Here is a 26,664-nt window from a genome sequence, read left to right on the forward strand (position 1 = left end):
TTTGTGTTTTCTTAACACTTAGCCACTGAACAACGGCTGCATCTTTTTTAATGCATCTTTTTTCCTTCCAAAGTAACTCAGCAATTGTGTGATGCAAAAATGTGCTGAGAAAGGTCTGTCAGAATAATGTCCTCCGTTCCCCCGGAATGTTTCTCTTTTGACAGCTGCCTTTCAGAGCCGGCGTCACCGACGAGCCCGTCACACAGAGCACCAATCTTCTTCCACCTTTTATGTCAGCAGCAAGGCGAAGTTTGAGGTTCAGAAACCTGGCATAACAATGCAATGCCAACAACCGGAGGAGCGGCTTATCTTTGCACAAAGGAAACTATGAGGCGAGCCAGACACCCATGTCTTCATCTCCGCGACGTTCACGGCACTAAATGTTAAAAGAAAATGTTCTTTTACAAAAATGTGCATTGGCACTGAATGTAAAAAAATGTGTGTATTTGAGAGCTATCTGCGGAAAGCTTACTGTCGCCACCGAGAGCTTAAAAAAAGCCTATTTCCATAAATTAACAACTACGAATTACTCTGGAATATTCCATATGAAAACGCCATTTAGCCTGCGGGTAGCCCTGGTTGAGGGGCGCCCCCCTACACAGACTCTGTTATTAAGAGCTCATGATGGTTTGTGAGTCTCCCTGTTTGTCGAATAGTGAAGCCTGCTGCTTTTTTCCTGTAAGCCTGGTCAGCCATTTGGTTTGAAATGGCAACAGGAAAACCACACAAATGCCTGATTTATTAGTCATGAAAACAAAATGTCTTTGCTGTGACATAATGTACCCTTAAACAGGTTGGGCATTTTACAAAGTGTGAAGTCCCTGAGAGGAGTCACATTGGCACAATGCATTGAAGGACTGGTAAACACTCCATATAGGCTACACAAGATGCCCTTCATACAGAGGGAAATAAAACAAACTACTTTTCTACAAAGCTAATATAGTAAAATCCATTATTTACTTTCTCACAATAAAGGTATTACTTATCTTCCCATCTGTGTATTTAGTATCATTCTCAGAATTGGAAAGAATTGTAGAATTGTAATTTGCCACTCTGTGTGCATGTTTCAAGTTCTTTAGTCTCAAAGGCACAACACTACATCATTAAATCTACGAATAAAATGTTGCCACGTGGAAATGTGCTGTTCAGCGTTCGAATGTTTCTGATCTTCACTTTCCGACGAAAGCCAACAGACCAGTGAGGGCCCAGAAAAGTCCCCTCACAGTCACTCCATTTTTTTCAGCATCCATCTGCGGCAAATGACGGAGTAAATCCATGTTAATGTAAGTGCAGCTCCAGTTAAATGAGAATGAAAAGCCAGTCCACAACTGGTTTGTGAACAACAAGAATATCTGAACAAAATCATGACCTGCTTAAGATCCAGACATTAAGGCATGGTTAACAACATTCTGTGCCTGAATCAAACCAAATGCAGGGATCATGGTTACAAAAGGTGTGCCTAGAACATGCTTCCACTGCTGCTGCAAGGAGCATCCAATTCCACAAAGAAAGTGAAAAGATTTGGGATATGGTTTGAGTCACCTTATCGCTTGCACAAAAAATCACTGAGGGCCAGCTTTATGCTACTGATGCTGAGAACGGTCCTTCGGCTCAAATACACAGAAAGCAGATCACGTCAATCTTGAATTGAAAGCAACTCAGTGGCTACCAGAAGAGTACAGAATCATCACCAAGATGCTCTATCATATCTAGGGAACCAACTGGAACAAAGGGTGACCACCCTGAACCTCCCTGAATCCGGGCTGGATCATCGTACAGAGCGCATGCACAGCTTCGTCAACTAACTGAAAAACAGAGGCCGTTCTCTGGCAGTGCAAGGTCCTACACTATGGAATGCCCTGGACTCCCGCTTCAGAGCAAAACCAAACTAAAACGGTTTCAGGAAACTCCTTCAAATGACCTATTCAGAAGTTCTTTTTACTGAAGACCTTCCCCCTTAGGAATGAGAGGAAAGAATGTCAGTTCAGAGTTTTCTCTTCATCCTACTGGACTCTAAAAAACACACTTTGTTCTTCTTCCATTTGCTTTTCTTTTATCATTTTGTATTTTTCAGTGTTCTGAAGTTTGCATAGGATGAGTCCCGGAGATTTACAAAACACCGCTATTACCCTAGGTCGTAAGACGTTTGTGGAAAAGGAACTGTGGAACACTGAAGTAGCAGTCACGCTTACCCTTTATAATTCAAATCGAAAAATGTAAAAAAATATAAAATATCTGACCGCCTTCTTTCGGGGATTCTTCAAGTTTGGCAGAAACAGCATGTTCATATTATCCATTCTGGGGTGTGGGCATTCAATTTACCTAATGCCAATCGAAATTTGCAAAATATTTCCATCTTCTTCAAATGGATGGCATAAACCTAACGAGGTTAAAAAGAAATGTTCCCAGGACCCATCTAGCAGCACACCAGCACTGACAGACACCCCCCTGTGCCCGCCCCCCAGGAACCCATCAACCAGGCTTCATCGCAGAATCAATGCACAAGTAGGAGCTATGAATATGCAAATTCGTGCAGAGGTACTTCCCCTTTTCCTCTTCAAACACTCCAATTGTTTAGAATAAAGTCATAATTTAAAGGCATGTCACTGTGAATGTGACTGTTAATCAAAGGCAGACCTGACTCAAAGATGACTGTCAATCACAGAGGAAATTCATTCCATCTGGGGCGGTTACTGCAATGTATTTGACAGGCTCCGAGTAGAGAGAAGATGGAGCGGTGGCTAGGGCCAAGTGGGTTCAATGCTAGGACAGGATAAAAATGGAAACATTTAAGTACAGCCTACAGAATAGAATAAAGAACTTTCTCCTATCGGAGAGAACCCTTTCAGCCTGATTCAGGTCAGGAGCAAAGCTATAATGGTGATCTTGTCCTTGTCCTGCATGTGATTGCCGGTCGGACTAGGTTTATACACATGTATTTCAGAGGAATGTTCTTGCAATGGTGCTGGTATGGACTGCTCTCTCAGAGGGATAGCGTTGTAAACAAACATACACTCTTGTAGGTAAGTAGTCAAGTCTCCTAAATTGTCGGATGAGGTTTTATGGAAGTGGGAATTACTTAGTTACTGGTTTACAGTAACACCCCACCAGGAGCAGCAACCTTGCTGCTCAGTCCACTCTCTCCAACTGACATTCACATACACCAGGCACTCATCAACATTCCGTGACTCACACACACACTGGTTGAGCAGCAGGGAACTGAGAACTGTGAAGAGGATTCATAGCAACAATCACAAGTCAAAATACATCATATCATCTCAGAGAAACAATTGAAAATAAAAATAAGTAATCAAACAGTTACCATAAATATTCGAACTCAATAATCATCAAATCAAAAATACAAAAGATGGAAGAAAATGATCAATCAGTCCTATGTATATTAGACTCATAAATATTCAACAGGTAACTCCAATGTACTCCTACCGTACACTCTACATGTGAGCATAACACACATGCTCCCTCCATCCTAACCCCTTAGGAAGGGCCTTTGCAATATCAGCAAGACCAGAGAATTCTCATGCCCTCTACTGTATCCACTAAAAACACATGGAAGGACTTGAGGCCGCTCACACCCTCTACTGCATTCACTTAAAAACACATGGAAGGACCAGGGACTTCTCACGCCCTCTTAAATCCTTACAGATATCCAACCCACATCCTTACAGACATCCTCACAAACAGGCTCAACCTGAACACCCTCTTCTGAATATACAACAGGAACAGAGGCACTAATAACTCACAAAGCAATAGTCCAGCCACAGACATTAGTCAACATTGCACCAAAAATTTTAATAGAATGACAGGACATAAAAACATAAACAAAGCAAGTAATACATTGTTGACTGCTCCTGTGAGTAAGCTTCTCACCCGAAGACATCTCAAAACCCCAGCTCCAACATGAACTCACTGCATAAGTCGTTGCTCTATTCTGAAGGCTACCTAATACTTCATGGCCGCCGAATGATCCTCCTCTCCTTCTGTAAACCGCCACTAAGAGGATAGTCCTTTTCCTGAATAGTGTGTCTTTCCTCGCATGGGCTACAGCGGACGCAGCAGCTCGGCATGTTCCTTCACACTAGTCCCAGAACAACAGTGCACACGTGCACGGTACCTCCTCCACATGCCAGCCCAGTACATCATCTGATCCCTCACAATAACTTGAACTTGCTCTGTAAGAAAGCACACCCGGCAACAATCCACACGCTGGTCGTTCTCTCCGCATGCACGCGACACCAACCCATGACAACGCGGATGAGTCCTGGCACTTGCAGCACACGTTATTTTAACACAGGCTCAATAAAGAATACAGGCCCTTCACAGCATGCGCTGGTTAAGCGTGTCTTTCAATGATAATAACACTGACCGCTAGAGACACCCACCTAAGCACGGGCTTCTACCGTCACTTGATAGTACTAAAACAGTTCGTAGACGCATGTGGTGACCCTCAAATTTTAACCACAAAGGATACAAAGTGCTTGAGGGACACCGTCCCAACACAGCACTTTAATCTCTTCCTAGTACTTCACAATCATGCCACTATACAAAACTAGTGGGTTACATTAACATAAATCCCTTGACGTCCACAAACTCTCACTGCCAACTGTTATTGCTCCTCACAGTGTATAATAAAGTTGCACTTCAGCAATGTCAGATGCCACTCCCTGCCGGTTGACTCATCACCATGAATGCTGCATAATCTGTTCTTCTGTGAACAGTTAGGTAAACCACCCTCGCAGTCTGCAGGCTGTCTGGTGGCTAGAGATACTGGTGGGGCTTAGGGTATCCACTTTTCCTCTTTAAATGTCTATTTTCTTCTTAGGTTTTCTATCTCTCTACTCTATGGTTTTCTCTGTAATTTTATCTCCTCTTCAATCTCTTTTCACGCGTAGGTTTGTTCTCCAGTCATCGCCAGTGTTGTAAATGAAGATACACTCTTGTAGGTAAGTAGTCAAGTCTCTTATATTCTAGGAGGAGGTTTTATTGAAATGGGAATTACTTCGTTACAGGTTTAACCCCTTGGCTGCTGGGGTAATTTTCCTGCTGTGCTGGGGCTTAGGGGGGTGCGCACAGCGCCCTGGTGCTCACGACGAGCTGAGCTCGTCATGAGCTACAGTGCTCCTGTGCTCATGACGAGCTCAGCTCGTCACGGCCACACCCGTTTCTTTAGAACTTTCGCACAGCAGGGGAATTATCCCAGCGTGCGAGCGTTCTAATGGCGTCATCAGCACGCGAGCACCGTGGATGACGACGAGCTGAGCTCGTCATCAGCATGGGAGGGGCTAAGGTGATGCCCCACGAGGAGCAGCATTCTAGCTGCTCAGTCCACTCTCTCCAGCTGACATTCACACAAACCAGGCACTCATCAACATTCCGTGACCTCAGACACCCAATGTCTGAGCAGCAGATAACTGAGATGTATGGGGAGGATGCATAGCAACAATCACAAGTCACACAGATAGTCTGATGAAGGATTCATCTCTGGTATAAAGTGCAGGTTCTGGCATTCTTCTCTTGTGCAAAAAGCTATGTGCCTCTGTCTGGCTCTCAGTAGAACAAAAAATGTTCTCATGCAAGCTTGGATAAGGGTTTCTTCAGAAGCTTTCATATAGGTAATTTGGCCAGAAAATGTTTCAGTGGGTTAAAAGTTCACTCCTGACATCAGCAGTACCCTGAATGTCACACGTTCGATTCCTGCTAAGGCTGACTGGGTCTTGCATCAGTGAAATGCTAGTACATGCATTACCAAGCAAAGGGTTTATAGAAACATCTATTATTTGCCGTGTACAGAAATGACATATGTGTGTAATGAAGCCTTTTATCAAAACAAGTAATATTAGCACTCAGATTGGAATGCCAGGAGCTGGCCAGCCAACCAGAATGCTCCTGTTGCTGGCTATAGGAAACGTAATAGGTCCACTCAGGGAGCTTACTGAGGCTTCCAGCTTCCAGTCCGTTACTCATGAGAGCAGCAGGAGCGATCGCTCACCATGGGCTCTTGAAAACTGTATTTTCAGTCCCGCAGCGCTCTGCTGCAATTGCCTTCAAAGACGCTCCTCAGACTGCATGTGTTTTTATTGCAGCTCACGTCCCAGTGTCTGGGTTCTACAGCTCTTGCTCACTGAGGTAAAACGTGTCCCTGATTGCCAAGGCCAGTAAGACAAGCGTTGGCAAAGTCAATGCTTTTCGCTTATGGGACCTACTACATTTGCCAGCTTTTTATTGACAAACTATACAACATCCTCAATGTTGTGGCTAAAGAAATAAAAAAATGCCTTTTGACGTGGACAGCCACGTCAATTTGTAGGTGCCACACCACGCATGCACGTCTACAAAATAATGCTTCTTTTTTGTGTGTGTTTTTTTAAGTTCCTGATGTGTTGGATCAGTAACTAAAAAGAAAAAAAAAACAAGCAAATGCATTTTTTTTTTATCGGGTGGTGGCAAGCAACACGGGGGTCAGGTACTGTCGGGGCAGAAGCAACTTGAAGGGTGCAAGTGCGGGGGGGGTGGAAGAAATACAGAGATGGCTCAGTGTCTAAGGCTTCACCACTGCTGAGCTGGAGTGGCTTAAAACCTTTTTGATAAGTCGCACAAACATTGTCTCTTGGCCCCATGCAGGTCAACTGAGTGGGTTGCAACTTGCGAATTGCCCTAGGGCTAAGCATTGCCCCCATTTTATTTAATCTGTATGTACAACCTTTGGTGGAGTTAATGCGCACATTTGGAGTTAAATCCTTATCTTACACTGACTATACCAATTTTTCGTCTATAGTTCGATAACCAGACTGCTGATTCTTTCAGCAGGCTGGAGAACTGCTCATGTGCCATTTATTCATTGATCATGCAGAAATATACTAAATTCAATGGAGATAAAATCTGAACCTTGATCACTGGTAATGATGCCTCTGGCTAGCCGGACAGATGCTGGTCTGCTCAAATAGGTCCTCTGTCACTTACTGACCACAATCCAAAATTTGGGATATTTTGTTTTGTTTAATCAAAATCTCACCTTTCATGCTAAAATACAGAAGGCAGTGGGCTTTCCATAGCTTAGAATGCTTAAAAAAACACCTCTCCTTTTTCCCAACCTCCATGCACTCCTTGGTGCTGGCCATCTGTGTCCTCTCACACTTAGGACTACTGCAACACCATTTACCTTTGGCACCTTGCGCAGAACTAATCAAAACCTGCAGAGATTACATTTAAATAGATGTTGGGTTTGTGTGCGTGATCTCCTTAGGAATGGCCACATATCTTCAAATTAAGCAATTTGTACTAAAACATGGTGCTTTGCAGTAATTTCAAAGCACTGGGTGACAGATTTGCTCTGAAACGTCGTTCAGTCATCTTGGAAGCCATAGCGAAGATATTGGGGCTGGACAGTATCTATTTGTGAGTGAGGATCTTTACTCTGGGAAGGTGGGGTCTCATTTAGACTTCCACTCATCTATCACCACACTGGTTACCTGTTGAAGCAGCGACTGCAGTATAAAGCTCTCCACATTGCACTCTTGATTTCTACAAGACCTGTCTTTCTCTCCATTTTCTATTAACCACTGGTATGGCCTTAGGATCAGGGTCCCTCCTTCTTCTCAAAGTACCCATTCCAAACAAGCACACTGTGTTGGTAGAGCTATCAAACTGGTTATGTCCCAGCTCTATAATGCTCAACACTTGGAATAGCACTGTAACACCGATGTCATTCAAATTTGCAAACCTCCTTATACATAAACATTCTGTTAATTGTTTCCTTCATTTTGCTATGTCTGAAATAATAACTCTTCTATTAACACACAAGTTTCAGAAGCGGTATATCAACCAATTTCACTCTTGAAACTACCAAGGAAAATTTTCAATTTCTTGATTTTCCCTTCAATGACAGCATTTTTTAAGGCTGCCTTTATTCAAAATTGACTATGGGAATGCTGGCTGTGGAACCTGGCAAAGAGGGCAATTTGTGGCTCAACGTCTAGGAGCAACTTGCCCCAATTTCAGGTGACTTTCATTTAAAGGTAGGATGAAGTTCAACGCACCCATCATCGTTCACACTGAATTGGTGGTCAAAGGCTGCTTCTATGTTAAGAACACATGCATTAATCATTAGGTGGCAATATATATTTTAATATTACACCCATTCTTTATGCTGGCTGCTTGAAGGAAAAAAAAGGAGATCAGGTGGCTACTCCTTATGGGCAGAAGGCTCAGGTTTTGGAAGCCTCTCCCAAGCACCTTCAGGAGAGCGCTCAATTTAGGCCAATTCTTAAGAGATGTGTTAATCGGGGAATACTATTTCAGAGGTAGGTTTGACCAAATTTTCATTGGCTGGATCACATAGGCAAATGACGGTCTATTTGGTAGCCCCGGTTTGAGAAGCATGTGGTGGGCCTTCTGAAACCACAAACAAGAGAATGTTCATCATCTGCCAGAATATATGAATTTAGGTCCCCGCAACTCTACCCAGTCTTTAGGTCAGCTTTGAATTATGTTGATTACAGAATGCATTTGGTATGCTGTAGGAAACAAGGCATCAGCTGAGTTCATAAGAAGATAAGAAGGAATGAACAGTAGATTAGGATATGAGACCACACCCGTCGTCAAACGAAATGATCCCTTTTGTGGGAGTGATATGTAGGTAAAAAACATAAATATATTCCTAAGGTGTATGGTCAATGTTTCTTACATTTGTCGCCCCTTTGTTACTGAGGTGGTGGACACACTCTAGAACAGGTAGGCTTCCTGGGGGGTGGGGTCGCTCTTTGCGCCCCGGCTGTTCCACTCACCTCATACTCCTCTTTGAACCCGTAGCCTTCGGAGCACTTCATCTGGGTGATGTGTTGCAGCAGGTCAGCTACCCGGATGGCCGGATGGAGCTGGGCTGTCTGGTAAGGCACGTCTGCTGGTTCCCGCTTTTTGTAGGTGTGAGACTGGGCTAAGCTGCTGGTGTCGCTGGCCATCGTGTGAGTCTCATCTGTGGAACAGCGGAAAACATGGACGAGCAGGGTTACAAGCACATCGAATAATACGCACAGCAATCACAGGTTTCCGAAAAGGCTGCTTGATCGCACCTCCGAAATGGTTGTTGACTGAAATAATGGCTCAATAAAACCTTGAAACAACGGCCAAGCCCATAAAGGGAAAAGGAAGTAAAACAATACATTTATTTTATGGAGACCGCAAGGCAGATGAAATAGGTGGAAGAACAAGCCGCGAATTCCTACAATTACAAGGCGGTCAAAATTATTCATTGTTTTAGAAATTGTTTGGGGGAAACTTGCACATCTGTCATCTGAAGCCAAATGACAAGGAAGCATTTTTTTGCTCAAGCACTCTCAAGTCCCACGTGAAAAGACTTGCATTATATCTCGTGTGCAGCTAAAAAACTAGTGCACAGTGAATAAATTGTGAGCAAAAACAAATAAAAAGAGTGCACAACATAACATACACAGCAAGGACTGTGATGAAAGTGTACAACATGTTGAAAGGAAATACAGGACAAATGCAAGGGTTTCATCCACTCAATGGCTGGGATGGCATGCCACAGCGCGGTGTCACAAGAGGCGTGAAATGTTGTGTGCCACCCATCATGCAAGCCAACATACGAGAAAATGATAAAAGCCAGCCGTGTGGGAAGGGATATGGATGAAGAGCACAAGCAGGTCTCCCGCCCACCCCTTTTCACACCTCTCTAAGGGGGGCAAAAGGGGAACTTACCATTGATTGGCACTTTTAGGAAGATACATATCAGGAGGAGAAAAGAGGAGGAGAGAAAGGAGACAGGGCATAAGCAAAAGCACTCACGAAAACTACAGGTATTTTCTTTGTCACAATGTGGTCCCTAGCTACAGGAAGGGGAGACTGCGGAAGCACGCGGAGTCCATTTTCTGTTAAACTGTACCATGTATAGACTTTTTTTTCTAGATTTAATTATACAAAAACAAAACCCAGCAACAATCTCTCTTAAGGAGATGGGGGTTTGTAAATGTTGTCTGTTGGTGTCACATGGGGGCAACAGGTACCCAAGAGGGTGAACTATTTGAGTGTACAGCTCAGACATACATTTTTGGGTACTTGCATGGTGTTACATAAACAATGAGGAAGGTGTCAAATAAAAGATGGGCGATTTGTCTAGGAAGGCCAAATGGAACAGCTCGTAGTCTTTAACAACCAGGAATAGAACAAAGAATGTTGCTCAACAAGCATGGTGCTTTGGTGGGGATGACTTACTAAATAATGCCTCAGGACAATATGTGTACCTAGAGAATACTAAGACTTTTAATTCATCTGCATGTTAAAACATGAGCCCAAACATCTGGGGATTGTCATGCCATGTCAAGAATGATGGGGCTAAAATTGCTGTGAGATTAGGACAAGAGAGAAAGGAATGACCGTTGGGTCCATAGTTTAGTCTGCTGGGGTCTAGGACACGACTGCCTCTAATTTTACTGGTGCCTGACGCTCATTCAAAGTTTCAATGCAAAGACCTTCCTTACGGAGACAACCAACACCTCATTAAAAGTGTGGACTGAACATTGGGAGAGAAGTTCAGTGGTTGAGGCCATCTCCTGAAGGGCTTTTAAGCGGGTCCTGCAGAAGGCTAAATGATGATCCCATCAAAAACTTTGGCAGCATTTGTATATTTTATAAGTAATTTCAGTGCCAATGAGTGAGACAACGGCTTACTTCAAAGAGAATAAGCTTCCCCCCCAAGGCTGCTTTGTAAAGCTATGCTGTTGATCTATGGGGAAAGGATAATTCCATTCATGACTTGGGAGTGGTTTCCATCTATGTACATGCCACTGTTAGTGGTTTTCCATTTTCTACTGCATCTCGCTATGGTGGCGTTTGTGATAGTTTAAAGACCTTTTCAACATTATTATTACTGCCTTGCCATGTAATTGGAACGATGCCATGACCCTACCCTGATATTCTTTTTTAAGGAATCACTAGCCCTATTTTCATCTTCCAGTTCAGTTTATATGTGAGGTTTCTACTCAACCTGGGAATATCAGCCTCAGCCCCTGATTGCTACTTTTTCACATATTACAAAGAGGGAGGGGCGGCTCCTCTATTGACTGAAATCAATAAGGGAAGAAGGCGGCTTTGCCAATCTGCCTGAGTTTTCAGCCTAAATAGTTATTTCTGATTGAAAAATTGTTTGAAACATGGTTAAACTGAGGTCCTAAGACCACATGCATCTTCTCCTGGCATGATTTTAAAAAGTCACACAAGTTTGTAGATTTCCTCTATCGTCACATTTGCACAATGCTACCTGAACGCGTTTGATATGTGCTTTGCTATTCTTTTGGGTTTCAAGACCCTATTTAAGGAGTTTCTGCCCTAACGGTGCTGTTTGGTAATTCAGTATTTATGCTCCTAAATGGACAGATCCGAATGGTTTGTAGCCCTTGAAGCAGGTATAAAGCAGGGATGGATCATGTTATGCTTGTTTGATGTAAATTGATTCGAATGGCCGACCTGTATATAATGAGGATACTCAAAGACACCAAGAGGTTCTTTAAGACCACAAAAGTCTGTTGCACCAGCCATGTTTAATTATATGGTCCTTCTATTGTGTAGTGAGATGTAACATACAAGACGGAAGTCTATTGTGCACTAATGACACCATAGTGGACCACAATTAAAGTGAATGCACACCCCTATGGTGTCAATGCAACAAGCGACACATTTTCACCACTGACTTCTGCTGAGAGAAGCAGGTGCCCCGACTGCCTCGGCTGTCTCCATCGATGCTAATGTCCACTTCTCCATTCCCAAGAGGTCTCTTGTATCTACAGGATGGGGAAGGTAGGAGTTTGCATGTTCGGCAGTGGCTCAGCCCAGCTAAACTGCTCAGTGTGGCTGAGTCAATGCCAAGACCAGTCATGGCCCAGTACTCTCCTAAAATAGTGCAGAGAACCGCACGCTCTATGAGGGAGGTGAGTGAGCAGGGTAAGGAGTATTGGGTAGCATTATGTGTCTCCACTAGTCCTTGGTGCTTTTACTGATGTGGATGATGACATCATAGAGGCAAGGAAGTACACCAAACACTGTCTTTGTATTAGAGTGTTGGTGGAGGTGGTAGCAAAGGAGTATGTTGTAAATGTAAATGTAATGGTACTTGTATAGCGCACGAATCACCCATGAGGCATCTCGGCGCTTGTACGAATACCGCTGAGGAACCCTTCCTGGCCTTTCCCTGTGAAGTGCCCACTCCTGGGCACCCCCAAGGTGAAGCCAGGCATCCTAGCGTTGTTGGGGCCGTTGTGGAGATTAAGCAAGCTATTGCCCAGAGTTGCAGAGTGGGACCCATGATTAGAATAGGCACCGAAGCGAGAATTATCAGGTCCGTGGAAGTTGAGCCCAAGACCCGCCGAGGCGGGAATTGAACCCTGGTCCCGGGCTAGACCTCTGCATCAGGGTCTGCCACTCTAACCATTGAGCCACACTTCTCCACCTCATGGAAGGAGGCCGAAGGCACAAGGTATAATTTTCTTTGAAAGCTCAAGGGCGGTAAGAAAAGGGGTTGAAGCATAAGTATATTACATGCTGTGTGTGCAACCCTCGTTCCTTTCATTGTCACTCCTTGGACTGCTGCTCTAGGGGCAAATAGAGGAAACGAGAAATGGGCGGGGTCCCAGCAATATTATGGCATTCTGTTTTCACTATCTACAAGTAGGTGTTTTCCACCTTTGGGGTCACAACTATTATATATGCTGCACTTTGAGCCCCTCAGCGGATCACATCCATCATGGGGGGTGAGCCAACCGCATTTTGTTTTACTTGATATGACTGAATAGGAATTCGAGCTGTGGATTAATCAAACTGAATAGTATTATATAGGTTAGGTAGGTCTCTGCCATAGTTTTTCTTACATCACATCGAAATATCATTTGTATTTTGTTGTCACCGCCACTTTACTCACTACTCCAAAATCACCTTTCTTTTGGGTTTCACCCTTCCTTCCATTTATCCTCACTCCTCTTTCCTTCTCAAGCGAACAAGGAGACCCTCTGCACAGCAAAGGTTTACTGCTCAAAACAAGGCAATCAACTAACCTGAATTCCAGGTTGCGGGTCATAGTGTCCTTATACAATAAGCCAAGGATTTATCTGCTAGACCATGCATCTCTGCTATGCCCGACGAGGGTATAAAAGGCAGAGATCAGCAGTCCTCCCCGAGGAGGATATTAGATGCACAGAGCATTTGGAGATGAGCTGCACTGCTCTTCCACAAAATGATATGCTCCAAGATGCATGTTGTCCAGTGACACTAGACCAGACGCCTCTCTTATTTATTGCCATGATCTGCTGAGTCAAGGCTTGAAATGTATGGTAATCCCATAAACAGGTTTACAATTTTATTTTTCCTAATGACATGCCATCAGTCAGTTGAATTTGTCCCCTCTTCCTAGACAATGGTGTGTGCCCCAGGGATCTCTATTTGCCCTGTTCTTGTTCAACACATGTACAAAGTCTTCTGCAGGACACAGCAATTTCTTTCTAGTAATCTTTACGCAGCAAACTACCCTTTCCTTATGGTTCACTTTTTTAAATCCCATCCTCCAGGCAGCTGGACGAAGGGCAACTGGAGATGTGGCTACTGTTTGAATTGTTACCTAGGATGAATTGCCATTGACCTGACTGTGACAATCCCCCTTGGTCATTGTCATGTTTCCCCTTTTGAACGTGTTCCATGGGTCTTCCTAGCCATGCAGACACTCAAACATCTAAGCCGACTTTAATGTGCGGAGTCTGAAATGTTCGGCCACGGGGTGAGTTGGCTGCAGCATTTTTTAGCACATACTGACCATAACAAGCATTGCACGGAACAACTGAAAACAACAATTAATTAAAAGCCATGCTAATTTCTGGTAGGGGATGTAGCCCAGGTATGTACAATAACAGCTAGGTTGAGTAATGCTTCACGCGGGATAGCACTTGGAAAATGGAGTTCACAGATAGTTGAAGGATGTCCATTCTCTCATTAGAAAAGCAAAAGAAAAAACATTTCTGAATAACTTAACTGATGGAATGTTCCTACAAAAATGCTCCGATAACTGACTGCATTTAGAAGGAAGGTCTTAGGTTTGTAGCAAAATTCACTTACATTTCAACAGAATTCACAATTACTGGAACGCATGAGAAGAAACACGGATTTTCTTCGAACATCAAAAATACACAATGCTGTACTATTCAGGGAGGGTCACGGCAGTTAGCAATCTTGCCCCAGCAATTACAGTCTTTAAAAAACATAAAAGCTAAAGTGTATAACAGAGATGGCACGAAATAGGTGAAATACATCTGACATTTCCAATGGCCCACTGCTTATAGTGTTGCTACTATCTGAAAATTGTTCCTCCAAGGTGTTGGAAGTGCGTCTTCCAGATGTGTTCATTCTTAATAAACAGCTCTCGAGATGGAACCAAGGGCGCGCCATGAACCTGCTGGGTGTGAATGGAAATGTTGCCTAGCTGCTCCCCTCACAGTTTTCATGCAGTGGTGTTGATGCGAAACACGGGGGGTCTTTTGAGCAACTGCTATGTTAGTATAACTCTAAGCCATGACACGACACTTCAGTTCCAGCCTCTCTTCCGTCAACAGACGTGTATTCCCAACCAGTCGTAGAATTTCATTTAGCGTAAGATCATCCTTTAGTATGAGCATTTTGGATCAGTCGAATATATTATCTGGTGTCGAATCAGATGTTGGGATAATGAATGCATTCCGAAGCAGTTCTAAGAATATTACCTGACGTCAGAGCAGATAACTGGTAGGTATCTACATTTTGAGTCAGTCATAAGGCTATTATTAGCTGATGCCAAATAAGATCATTCATTGGTATGTCAATCATAAGAATATTTTTTGGTGAGAGATCTGAACATTGGTTATAATCTATATTTTGATAATTCATGAGGATATAATCATCTAGTTATCTGTTCGTATTTGCATACAGGGCCTGTCATATGGATAATATTATCTGGTTTTCGATCTAGTCATCTGTTAATGAGCAACAAGAATTTTTATCTTTGATCCACATGGCAGTAAGGGATCGGATCACTTCCAACTTCGGAAGAAAAATATTTACGATATTACATGAATATGTTGTGGACTATATTGTCATTTAGATTTTCAGGTGTATTAGTTGGCGTATTTCCTTTGGTCTTTTTTCCAGTATCCACTGGATCATGAATATAACTTACCTTTTGGTCAGACTCTTAGGTTGCTAAACATTCTGGTACTGCAGAACGTTTCAGAAAAAGTAGAGGACCTGGCCTGCCAGACAGATTTTATCCCTGAGTCAACGTGAAATCTAGTTTGCACGCTACAGAAGATGTGGAGCATATAACTCATGTACACTCCCATTACCCTAGTTTTCGGCTTCCAGAAACCGGCTATATATACTGCCTCCCACCCCCATTCAAATTTACAACCTTCACAGAAATGTTACAAATACTATTAACATCCACTCTTATGTTGGTTGTGACTTTGCTAAGTACCTGAAGTTGCATACTCTTTTCTAAACTACCCAATCACTATCTAGTTGAAATGAAACCTTTGGATGGAGGGGACAGCCTTACTTAAAGATGGATTATCATACGCTCAAAACATACAGCACAAAAGAAACATATTTGTAAATCTAAAAAGGGCAAATATAAGCCTCAAATGCGAAGGCAAAAATGCTACAATCACTGGGCTCAACTTGATCAAGTAGAAGTTGAGCATTTCTGAATTAAACTGCCCGTGTCAAATTAAATTTCAAAAACCCTTCCAGGCTATGGTGCAGTTACGAACTTGAGCTCCCTCTGTCTCCGTTACAGCTCCCGCCACAAGATCGAACTAATCTAAACTGTCGTATCTACGCTTCTCAGAGGGGCAGGAGACAGATAAGGATCTTTACTTCTTTATTTAGTACAGCTTAATATCTGCATGCCCACACACGTCTGTACACCTTGATTGTCCAACCCCCAAAATGCCCCTTCCCCACACCCCTGACCTGATGTGGTGTTCGGTTCCTTCAGTAACCACTTCTTCACCTGCAGGGTCCTAGCATACTGTTAGCAGGTCACTACATAAACTATTCAAACTCACTTTCCAAATGGATCCAATAGGCTTCCAGGGGTTGCTATCATAAAACTTCTACCCTATCTGACTGAAAATATTCACCCATACACATCAACCGTACTCATGACTTGATAAGTGTTCTTATCCCATTCTGGAGTAACCGAAAGGTTACATGCAGCATACTATAACACTCTTAAAAAACAGAAATACACAATTGTAGGCTTTTTACAATGTAATGTGAATGCTCCTGAAATGACAAGTGTGTTACACTGCATTTTTAGGTATGGCGTTAAACAAAACCTTTCAATTTTACTAAAATTATATGTATAACATACTAACAGGGGTTTTCTGCCAGTCCTCTTCATCCATTGGCCTGTTATTTAACCATTTACTTTTGTTGTTCTGCCCATTGCAGCACACCGCATGGGGCAATGGGTCAACCCACTTTAGCTATTATATAACTTCACTGTGAGTGACAGCATTCTGCCCTTTCACAAGGAGCATATTCACATACAGTTGTTCCCTGAAGTGCCAGAGGCTAGTATGGCAATGTGTTTTTTGAGATGACCAAAACATATTTTTGCTTCTAGCCGATTATTATTATTATTTTTTTAGATTGCTAAAAGCCTGACAGTTTGGCCAACAAAAACGTTTTGCAAAAACCAAGGCAAAACTAAACAAGCACTGACAAAGCCAAAAGGTTGACAGCCAACACCAGACCTCTTGGCTTGGCCAATGCTTGACTTTTTTTCTGATGCCACTTATTAAAATGATTGCTGTCATATTATGGGGTTTGGTCACTTCATCTTCTCTCCTGTCAGAGCCCTTTTCCTCCGTGTAATGGAACCTCCACCCTCTTCCTACATCCATAGTTCTGGCCTACACAAAGCAAGGAGTTCTGACAATTAAATGACAACCACAATAAGTACTGTCGCCACACTTGCACAAGCAGTCAACATCTACTCCCAATGCTCACAAATGAAGGTGGCTAATTGACATAAGGGGAAAGTACTATGAGTCAAGAACGCACTAAACAGGGGTACACTCACAAAAAGAAAGACTAAAGAACAAAAAAGTCCAGTGTTGTGGGGTGTACAGATCCATGTGTTGCAGTAAGGGTTTTGTGTGTTTGTGATGTATTGTGGGGTCTGCAGATAAATGTAAGTGATGTGTATATAATTGAGAGACTATTACACAACCCACATAGGTAAGTAGAGTAGGAGCTTTTTGTGTACACATTGTGAAGTTTTTTTAATCTGTAACTGAACTAGCCAAACACGTGAGTAATTAGGGTTTTACTAAAGGTTGTTTGGAATCTGAAGAGAGGAGGCCCGTGTACTGATAAAGACGTGTCTACTCAAATTACACATATGAATTTGGGAGCATAACTATAAGGAAAAACGCTCTACTGAGGGAGAATATGACCAGAAAGTTGACTAAGCCTGAATTCTGATGTAATCTTGCTTTACTACAGTTTCTTTTTGTAACCCTTATTTTTTAGTTTTACAAAACAACACAATTTGAAGACATCAGCAGATGGAAGTTTGCATGATCAGAGGCACAGTACGCATGAGACAATGTGTTTGAAAGACATATAATTCCAGGGATGCAGGACAATCAATATCCCCCAGGTAACAACTGGATTCTCCCTACATGCATGTAATGGAGCTCTGTTGTTGCTCAGGGTGTTGGGACCACTGTCAGGGTATCGCCACCCCTCATCACCCATGCTGTCACTGTCCATTGAGGTCGTATCTGAATAAGGGTCTAGGAGAGAGTCGACCAGGGCCCTCCAGTCAGCTAGGTCATCATTCACCTTGCCATCCCATCTATTGAGCTTCATGTGGGTCTCCTCTGCTAGGACCATTCTGAAACATCTTTATGCCACTGTGTTATCTTAGGTCCCCTCTGCCCCATCCAGGTTATGGTGACTCTCCGTCGTGCTAAAACTAAGACCAACTATAGGAATTTGTACAGTATCTTCCTGCCCTTCGGTCACTTTATGTTACCTAAAAGGCAACATTGAGGGCAAGTTCAAGTATGTGGTTCTGGTAATGTTATCTACCACCTTTCTCCAGACGTCCAGTACTAATCGGCACTGCCAAGCTAAATGCATAAAGTCGGCCCCACTGTTGCCACAGAACGGGCATCTGTCGGGGCCTGTGGGGCCCATACGGTGCATGTCCCTGGGGATAACATATGTCCTATGGAAGAAGTTGTAGGTTACTAATTTAAATCGGACATTACAAGAGAGTGTGGGTTAGTTCATTAACTCACACCCAATCCCCTACATCCAATGGATTGCCCCGGTCCCAAGCCCGGGGTGGAGGACCCACAGCGTTCACATGCATTGATCTGTACAGCAGCAAAATCAAGTAACGACCCGAGCCGCAGCCTTTGAGGGTCTCCAGCATTTGTGAAGGGCCAGGTGTTGAGGGGTAAGATGGTCAAACCACCCTGGACATTTCTGCCAGGGCTGCATGGTGCAGGAAATGACCAGGCTTAAGTGAGAACTCCTGGCAGGCCTCCTTGAAGGAGATGAAGGTCTCCCCCGGGTACAAATCGCCTAAGAGGGTGCACCCTCTCGACTGCCACGCCTGATCTGACACGTTTTCCATTATCTGTCTGACTTGTTTTAGTCTCCAAATGATTGTTCGTTGTGAAATGGGGCCCGTTGCAATACGGTCCACACATATCGGTGCCACAGTACAGCTGCTTGTCGAACTATGTATGGAAGGTCCAGCGTCCTCCTTCAACAATTCAGGCAGATGTTCTGCCTCGAGATTGCCAGCCAGTAGGCGTTGCTTTAAAACTTCAGTATATTTAGTCCCACTAAGAACCACGTAGGAGCTCATAATGTATTTCTTAATCCACTTATAAAGATCCTGAAATACCCATGACTTAAATATTAAAGAAAATGTTTGACGCAACCTATCATACATATTGACAAGGATACATCTAAGGTTACTGACTGCAGGAGAAACTTTCGTCGAAAGAAGGTGCATTCAAAGAGGTCATGCAAAAGGTTTAAAAGTAACCTTCTAATGCTGGATTTCTAAATCCAAAAAGCTGAAGTTGCTGTTGCTGCTCTTCGATGAGCACTAGGCTTTTAGGCAAGATGAAACTGCTTAATTGCAAATCGAAGTTAATCCTGTAATCCAGGGCACCACTGTGTTCAAGTAAAGGGTGATCATTTGCTGGTCTCTTAGAAAATGATGTTATCTGCCCTTCTATTTCCCAGCTATGTCACTGTTAGGTTAATAAGACTCTATTAACTTATACTTAGTGTGAGCAAGATCCTTCCCTGGTAGGTGCAACATTATGAGACTGTATGGGGGTGTATTTGGGGAGACAATTATGACTTTAAATGTATTAAAAAGAACTATAGCGTAAGCACGGAGGATGATAATGAAAGTCGTGGTGAAACAAAATAATTGGTTTGAACAAATAAAGTTAGACTCAAAGGGTATCTGAAACCAAAAATAAGATCCCATGGGCAAGACAACCAGGAGGTGGGAAGAAACAGAGCACTTTAGAGTTAGTTGTACGGCCTACAAGTATTTCTCTGGGTGCCTGCTCTCATCGGTGGGTGCCTGCTCTCATCGGTACTTGCCTGCCATTAAAGTCCTTAGTAATCACAAACCTCTTGCTCACACAATCAGAAGTCAGGCCAAAGAAAAGATTTTAGGAGCAGCCTTGTGAGCAGGAAGGGGCACATTTTAAAAGGACATATTGATGTTAGGGATAGACATGGACATCCAATAGGGACCCCATTTCGAAGCTCAATATAAAGCAAGCTTTTTAACATAGGCAAAGAAAGAAGGCAGTGGAAAGCTTTGACATTTGCTTAGGGAGAGAAATATTTTAAGAGGGGAACAGTGAATTCCCATAATTGTAACTGCCACATCACCCAATAATAAGGCTAGACCTCAGGATTTAAACTGAGTCTGATACCAAATGTGTCAGTAAGTTGTGCAATACTGAAGAGGGGACCTTCCTGCATACTATCTGGTGATGTATGATAATTCAAACATACGGGGTGGTGGTAACAGCAAAAATATCTACCATACTAGACAATAAAATACCAATAAATACATGTAATGATAGGAATTCCCAATGATGTCGACCTTCCCAAAAGTATGCTTCTGTTCTGCAAATCGGAGCATATGTTGGCAAAAAGGGACAGTCCACAGATTCCAACGAAAATGGAAATGGCAGGAGGGCATGGACACGAGAATGGAAGCAGAGAAGGCGGTATATGAGAGTAGAGGCGGTCTACAAAAATTCAGATACAAATGGGGTAGATGGAAGACCTCTACGGCTTAGATAAAGAAAACGTTTGAGGAGAGGATGTGGCCTAACCGCTATAGCGGTCGACCTCGAAGCTGAAGAACTGGATTCGAGTCTTGGCAGGGACGCTCAACATCCTGTAATTCTGGGCAAATCACTTAATCTCCCCCTGCCTGACAAAAATGAATGCGTCTGTCTAATACGAAACTGAGGCTCATGTACAGCGCTCTGATACCTGATATTTTCAGGTCAAGTTCGTGCTATATGAAACTCAGAAAAGAAAAAATTAAAAGAAGACCCAAAGGAACTAGGAGAGAAAGTGGACGGGGAAATCTAAATGAAAGTCTAATCAATGTACTCTTATTAAACAGTTAATAACTTGCTCTGGATTCGACATACTGATTTAGGCATGTGATAAAAGCCATACTGCAGTTGTTAGTTTTTCATTGAATAATCTACTTAATAGTATACATATTAAAAAGTGCTAGGTATAAAGTCTGGCTTCCCGCAATATACTGTTTTTAACAATGACTTTAATATCCGCAGCGGTTAGAGACAACTGACAGCCGAAGCTCTGGTATGAGTGATCTAGTTGCTGTTCTAATCCTACTGGTTTGTATAATAGCCATTGTAAGATAAAAAGCTACACATAGTTTATGTAAAAAGTAGTCTTTGACTTCGAACTGAGAAGTTATGCTGTATTAGTTTCCTTGTTGGCATGGGTTTAGAGCCAATACTATACCAACCCGAATGAAGGATTTAGTATTTAAAATTCTAAAAAGTTAACAAATATAACTAGTTTTAAACCGGCTGCAGTAAAATAACTTACTGTACTGATTGCGTACCCCTACTGATTGCGTACCCAATGGGTAAACGCAATAAGCACTTGTTATGCTCAGTGACCATTAAAAGACTATCCCAATAAGAAAAATAAAATACACTTCTGGCAAGTGTGAATGAAATTACTCTTAATTTGTTGATATGTATAGCTACATGGCTTTCTAAGTGCCCATTTCCCTGAGGTGTAATTTTAAAAAGAAAACAGATATATGCGCAGGAGAATAGCATTCAATGGTGCCTTATACAAATCTCAAAATATCTGAGTATTATATATTTTAAAAAAAAATTTCAAATCACAAAGAACAGGCACATTTGTATATGTCTCCTTTTACACTACACCGACTAAAATAAAATGAAAGGTCATAAATACAATGATTGGCAGATGGAGTCTATGTGCAGTGAAGTAGAAGAAATATGGTTGATGGCGTGATCACTTGGATGATATTGCACATGCAACATACTTCTTTCACAAATCTAGTCTTCACAAAACACAGCAGGCAAATCCTTTGTATTATTACTGTGCACAGTCGGGTGCAAAATAGTTTAGGTTTTTTAGACTCTGTTCAAGTAACAGTTAAATATCCCTGTCTTTCTAAAACCAAAACCCACTTAAAAAAACACAGAAATGAAAAAGGGAAATTTTCTCACCTAAAATTGCAGTTGGCACAAAAGGATCTGTCAAACACCACAAGCAGGTCAGTGCAGAAAAAGGTAGAAAGAGAGAGAAGAGTAAATGATTGCGAGCCCAGAGATCTCCTGCCGAGAACTATTACAGGCATTTAGTTACAGTAGGAAGACGCAGTATTTACTTCATGCAAGATGGAAGACAAAGCAGCTACTCCATTCCTGTTGACATTACTGATTTCCATTTCGGTATTGCTTCCCGCTCCGATTACTTAGGGGTTGTTGACTAAGTAGAGACAAAAAACTTCCCACCTTACCTGGGTAGTAGGAATTAGGCACGGAGGTGCTCAGCGTATTTGTTTTCATTGTGAAAGATGATGGTGAGGACACAGCTGAAAATACAAAAAAGGCAAGTAAGTTTCAGAAACAGACAAAATGTCTAGCAGATGTACTACACTAAACAGTAACTATAAAGTGGTGCCGATAATTTATTTACTTGAGGCATGTTTCCTCAAATTATTAAATATGCTTTGTTGGACAGGTATCAAGTAATGTACGATAATAAATTGGTGTTCCATTAAAAAAAAAATTCAAATTCCGCTTGACTACCTTGAGTAGAACAAGTTTCGACCATTAATACAAGGAGATCGATTTGAGGTTACACCACAACACATGACTTATTAATTTATCAAAGAAACCTGCCTGAAAGATGTGGTAGGTTTTCACATTTTCACATTCCATGAATTACCTAAGATCTCCCACCGTCATATGATAAACAGTAGGCCCGATTCACGGAACTTACTTAAGACAAAATCCTAAACTTACTACTATTTTGGTATTCACAGAAGGCGCTTACTCATTTTAGTATTCACAGAAGGCACTTACTCATTTCGGTATTCACAGAAGTTAGGAGTCCTAACTTTAGGACTCCTAAATGCCTTCTGTGAATACCGAAAGTCTTAAAGTTAGGATTTTTCACATTTTTGGAGTAGTAAAGTTAGGACTCCTAACTTTAGGTCTCCTAGACTGAGAAAAATCCTATCTTTAAGACTTTCAGTATTCACAGAAAGCATTTAGGAGACCTAACTTTACTACTCCTAAACGGAGAAAAATTCTAACTTTAAGACTTTCGGTATTCACAGAAGGCATTTAGGAGTCCTAAAGTTAGGGCTCCTAACTTCTGTGAATACCGAAATGAGTAAGTGCCTTCTGTGAATAACGAAATGAGTAAGTGCCTTCTGTGAATACCGAAATGAGTAAGTGCCTTCTGTGAATACCAAAATGGTAGTAAGTTTGGGATTTTGGCTTAAGTTAGCTCTGTGAATCGGGCCCAGAGAGTACTGTCCCTATACTTGCACAAGTCTGGACCAGAACTATCACATTAATGAGTACTTTTCATACAATATACATTATTTGTTTTCAATATATATAATCATTTTACCAGAAGTTTTTTTTCATGAAAAATATAACCTGTCTGGACAGAGTAGCAAAAAATAAAGTATTTAGCAGGAACAGAAAATGTAAAGGAACAATGTAAGTCTGTAAAAATCTTTGATGGGCACGAGTATTACTAAATGAAAATAATTGCATCTCCAGGTTGGTAGGGGACGGTCCGGGGGTACTCAGACCTCAGCACCATCTATTTTTTTCTTTGATGTTATAACACTCTTAACAATGCTTTTGACTGAAGTAGCTCCTCTTGTAGGGTTAGGCTGTCTTATGGTTTTTCAGGAAGCCTTGTCTGGGTAGGTATGATAATATTTTTGTGTATGGTTCTCACTTAGCAGCATTAGGGTGAACGCCAGATTCTAAAACTAGTTATTCACTGCTATGATGTAGCAACGGATCACTGACAGAATATCGGAAACAAAAATATCACGTTGACAGAATATTGTGAGAAAAATATTGAGACTGAAACGGTCAAGAAGGTAAATAGGTAAGCTTAGATGTACTATCCTTTTTTCTTATCTTTTTAATGTAGACATGCACAAAATAACAAAGACCAGAAAAATAACACACTGTTGAACATTGACACAGTCAAGTAAAACCTTTTTCCCTCAGCCATTTACAACCTCTGTGTTCCCTCCGCCCGCCACATTTCCAAAAACAACATATGAGTCGGAGTGAGTAAAAAGAAATACAGCAGAACCAGCAGTAACAAGGAAAGTACATGGATTTCCTCTATATTCGTTCCACTTTTCCCATATTTTAGCCCATTTTTTTTTAGGAGAGCCCTTGCTCTCATACACCGCTTTCTCAGCCAGCATGCACCAATCCATAACCTTTTTCCAGTCTCCCAATTGTGATGCCTCATCCACCCCACATAAACGTGCAATATTTTGTTTGGCTACCATCAGTCCCAATGTCATCCAAGTCTGTTCCACGAGGTCGAGCTCTTCTGTTCCACGAAGTCGAGCTCTATTGCATCACAGCTGTTCAAGAGGCACCATTTTGCAGAGAAGCCCATGTTGCTCCCACAGATATTATTCATACAAGTGATCACAGACTCCCAATATTGTTGTGTCTCGGGGAACCTCCATATAGTGTGAAATAATGTACCTACTTGGACGCATTTCCTGCGACACCGTGCGTTCACCTCCCTTTCCATTTTTACCATGGTAGTGCATGCATAATCAGATCTATGTAGCATCTTTACCTGCACTGATCTTTATAGACACTTCTCTTGGGGATGTCAAGGTCTCAGGCCACTTGTCATCTACGAGGCCCTCTAGATCGTGCTCTTATTGTTCGCATAACTGTTTTAGGGTACCTGGTGAGTTATTGATTAATTTGTGGCATGTGAGGGAGATTGCCTTGTGGAGCATGTGAGCATCTAACAATCTGTCCTCTAGTGGGGAGGACTTGGGGAGGATCGTTCATTTCGGCAGTGCCTTCTACAGTGCATGGCGTATCTACAAATAGCGACAAGTTTCAGCGAGTGCTAGGTGGTACTCATTTTACAGTTCAAAGACTGGAATGATTCATCCCTGTGTCCAGAAGTCCTCCACATTGGAAAGATCAATGAGGTCCCATTTATCTAATCCAGGCTTTGTTACTCGTGTCCCCAGCCTCGCTGAGTTCCACATCGGAGTGGCCTGAGCTATTTTGCCCCACCAGGCGATTGTAACTGCTACTGGATCTTTAAAGGCTGTGTGACAAGACCGATCATAGATTGCCCTGAGATAGCTCCCCAGTTGCATGATTTGCCTATCCATGCAACAAGGGGGTCTTCTGCGGGGAGGTGAAGCCAGGTGGTTAGTTGTGCCACCCAAAAATATTTTTGTATTACAGGCAGGGCCATTCACCATTGTACTAGCCTCTTGTTAGCTTTTAAGGGCTATACACGCAGGGCCACCATTCCAGACCAGTGTACGAGTTTTGCTTTCAATTGCTTTAAAGTAAAACTCAGGGACTGGGTAGGGTGTGTTGTGAAGAGCATAAATAAAATGACGCAGGACATCCTTTTAAAAAGTGCGGCCCTGCCGAGTAATGAAAGGGGTAGTGACCTCCAGTGCTGGACATTGCACCTCAGGCGCGTGAGCGGTGGTAATAAACTATTGTTGTAAAACATGTCAGGGTCAGCAGTAATGTATATCTCTAGGTAATGGAACCCATTGTTACGATTACTGCCTCACAATCACGGGGCAGTCGTGGTATGTGCCTGTGGAGGAAGGAGATTAGGGACTTTCTCCAGTTCACAGTATGAACAGGAAAAATATTTGCATATTCTATCAAGCGTAAAGACTGGCTCTCAATAAATCAATCAGGGTTTTGTAAAGCGAGCTACTCCCCCGTGAGGGTGCTGGGGTGTGGGTGTGGGGGGTGGCGGGGGTTGGAGTGCAGCTCCGGTTCATTCGAAGAGCCAGGTCTTGAGGTTCTTCCTGAAGGTGTGCAGGGTCGGGGAGTGTCTGATGTTAACAGGGAGCTCGATCTGAGACATACAGCAAAATGTCAGCCGCATAGACCGACATTTTATCTTCCCAGTTGTCGGTCCATTGCAGCCCTCAAACCAAGGGATCACATCTGTTTGAGGCCAACAGTGGCTCTAAAATTAGAGTGAAAACTAAGGGTGAAAGCGGGTAGCTATGTCGGGTGCCACGTTGGAGCCAGAATATCGGAAACATACCTCAGTTGACTGGCACCTGATCCAGGGGATCGTTGTAGAGGAGCCTTATCTATGCCATGAAGCGCTGGCCAAATCCAATCTTGGCCAACACTTCAAACATGTATGGCCACTTGACCGTATCAAATACCATTCTGGCCACAAGCGAGAACTCAAGGGCATCTTCCTGAAGACCTTCGGCTTGACCCAAGACACCGTAGGTTGAAACGGTGCTATGCCCTGGCACAAAGGCAGATTTGTCAGGATCAATAAGAATCATGATCACCTGAATCATTAGGGAGGCATATACCTTTGCCAATATTTTGATTTCATCATTCAAAAACTAAATTGGCCAATGTGAAGCGCAATTCTCTAGTGGTTTACCATCTTAGTGTATGACCACTATATGGGCCAACCTTTGACCTATGGGAAGGGTCGTGGCTTTCCTTGAACTTTCACAGCAGGTAAGGGGCAATTTTAGAGGCCCTGAGCTTGTAAAGTTCAATGGGTATGCCATTAGGCCACATTGCTTAGCCAGTGTTTAAGTCACGACTTGTACACACTATTTCAGCTTCAGTGAGCTCCTTTTCCAGGAGTGCCCTGTCTGAGTGTGAATGGCTTGGGAGTTGTAAGTCTGTCGATAATTCACGAGATTCGTCAATCGTGGCCGTAAGAGCTGGGGAATATAGGTGGGTGTAGTAAGCAGCGAAGGAGTTCACCACCCCG

The 26,664-nt window shown here is 42.7% G+C and overlaps 1 protein-coding gene across 18 annotated transcripts in view; it reads right to left on the minus strand.

Moving 5' to 3' along the window:
- The window catches only part of PTPRM (protein tyrosine phosphatase receptor type M), a 1,498,021-nt gene that overhangs the window by 300,737 nt on the left and 1,170,620 nt on the right, over window positions 1-26,664 (minus strand). For 9 of the 18 annotated variants that reach the window (XM_078687900.1, XM_078687896.1, XM_078687887.1 and 6 more), the window contains 3 exons: window positions 22,154-22,228; window positions 21,861-21,887; window positions 8,802-8,989 (listed from right to left, as the gene is read on the minus strand). In XM_078687900.1, the coding sequence (XP_078544026.1) occupies window positions 8,802-8,989; window positions 21,861-21,887; window positions 22,154-22,228 (290 nt within the window). The remainder of the gene's footprint in view (window positions 1-8,801; window positions 8,990-21,860; window positions 21,888-22,153; window positions 22,229-26,664) is intronic. The other 9 variants (XM_078687901.1, XM_078687899.1, XM_078687891.1 and 6 more) reach the window with 1 other exon arrangement.

Source organism: Lissotriton helveticus, chromosome 4_1, assembly GCF_964261635.1.
Source record: "Lissotriton helveticus chromosome 4_1, aLisHel1.1, whole genome shotgun sequence".
Classification (NCBI taxonomy): domain Eukaryota; kingdom Metazoa; phylum Chordata; class Amphibia; order Caudata; family Salamandridae; genus Lissotriton; species Lissotriton helveticus.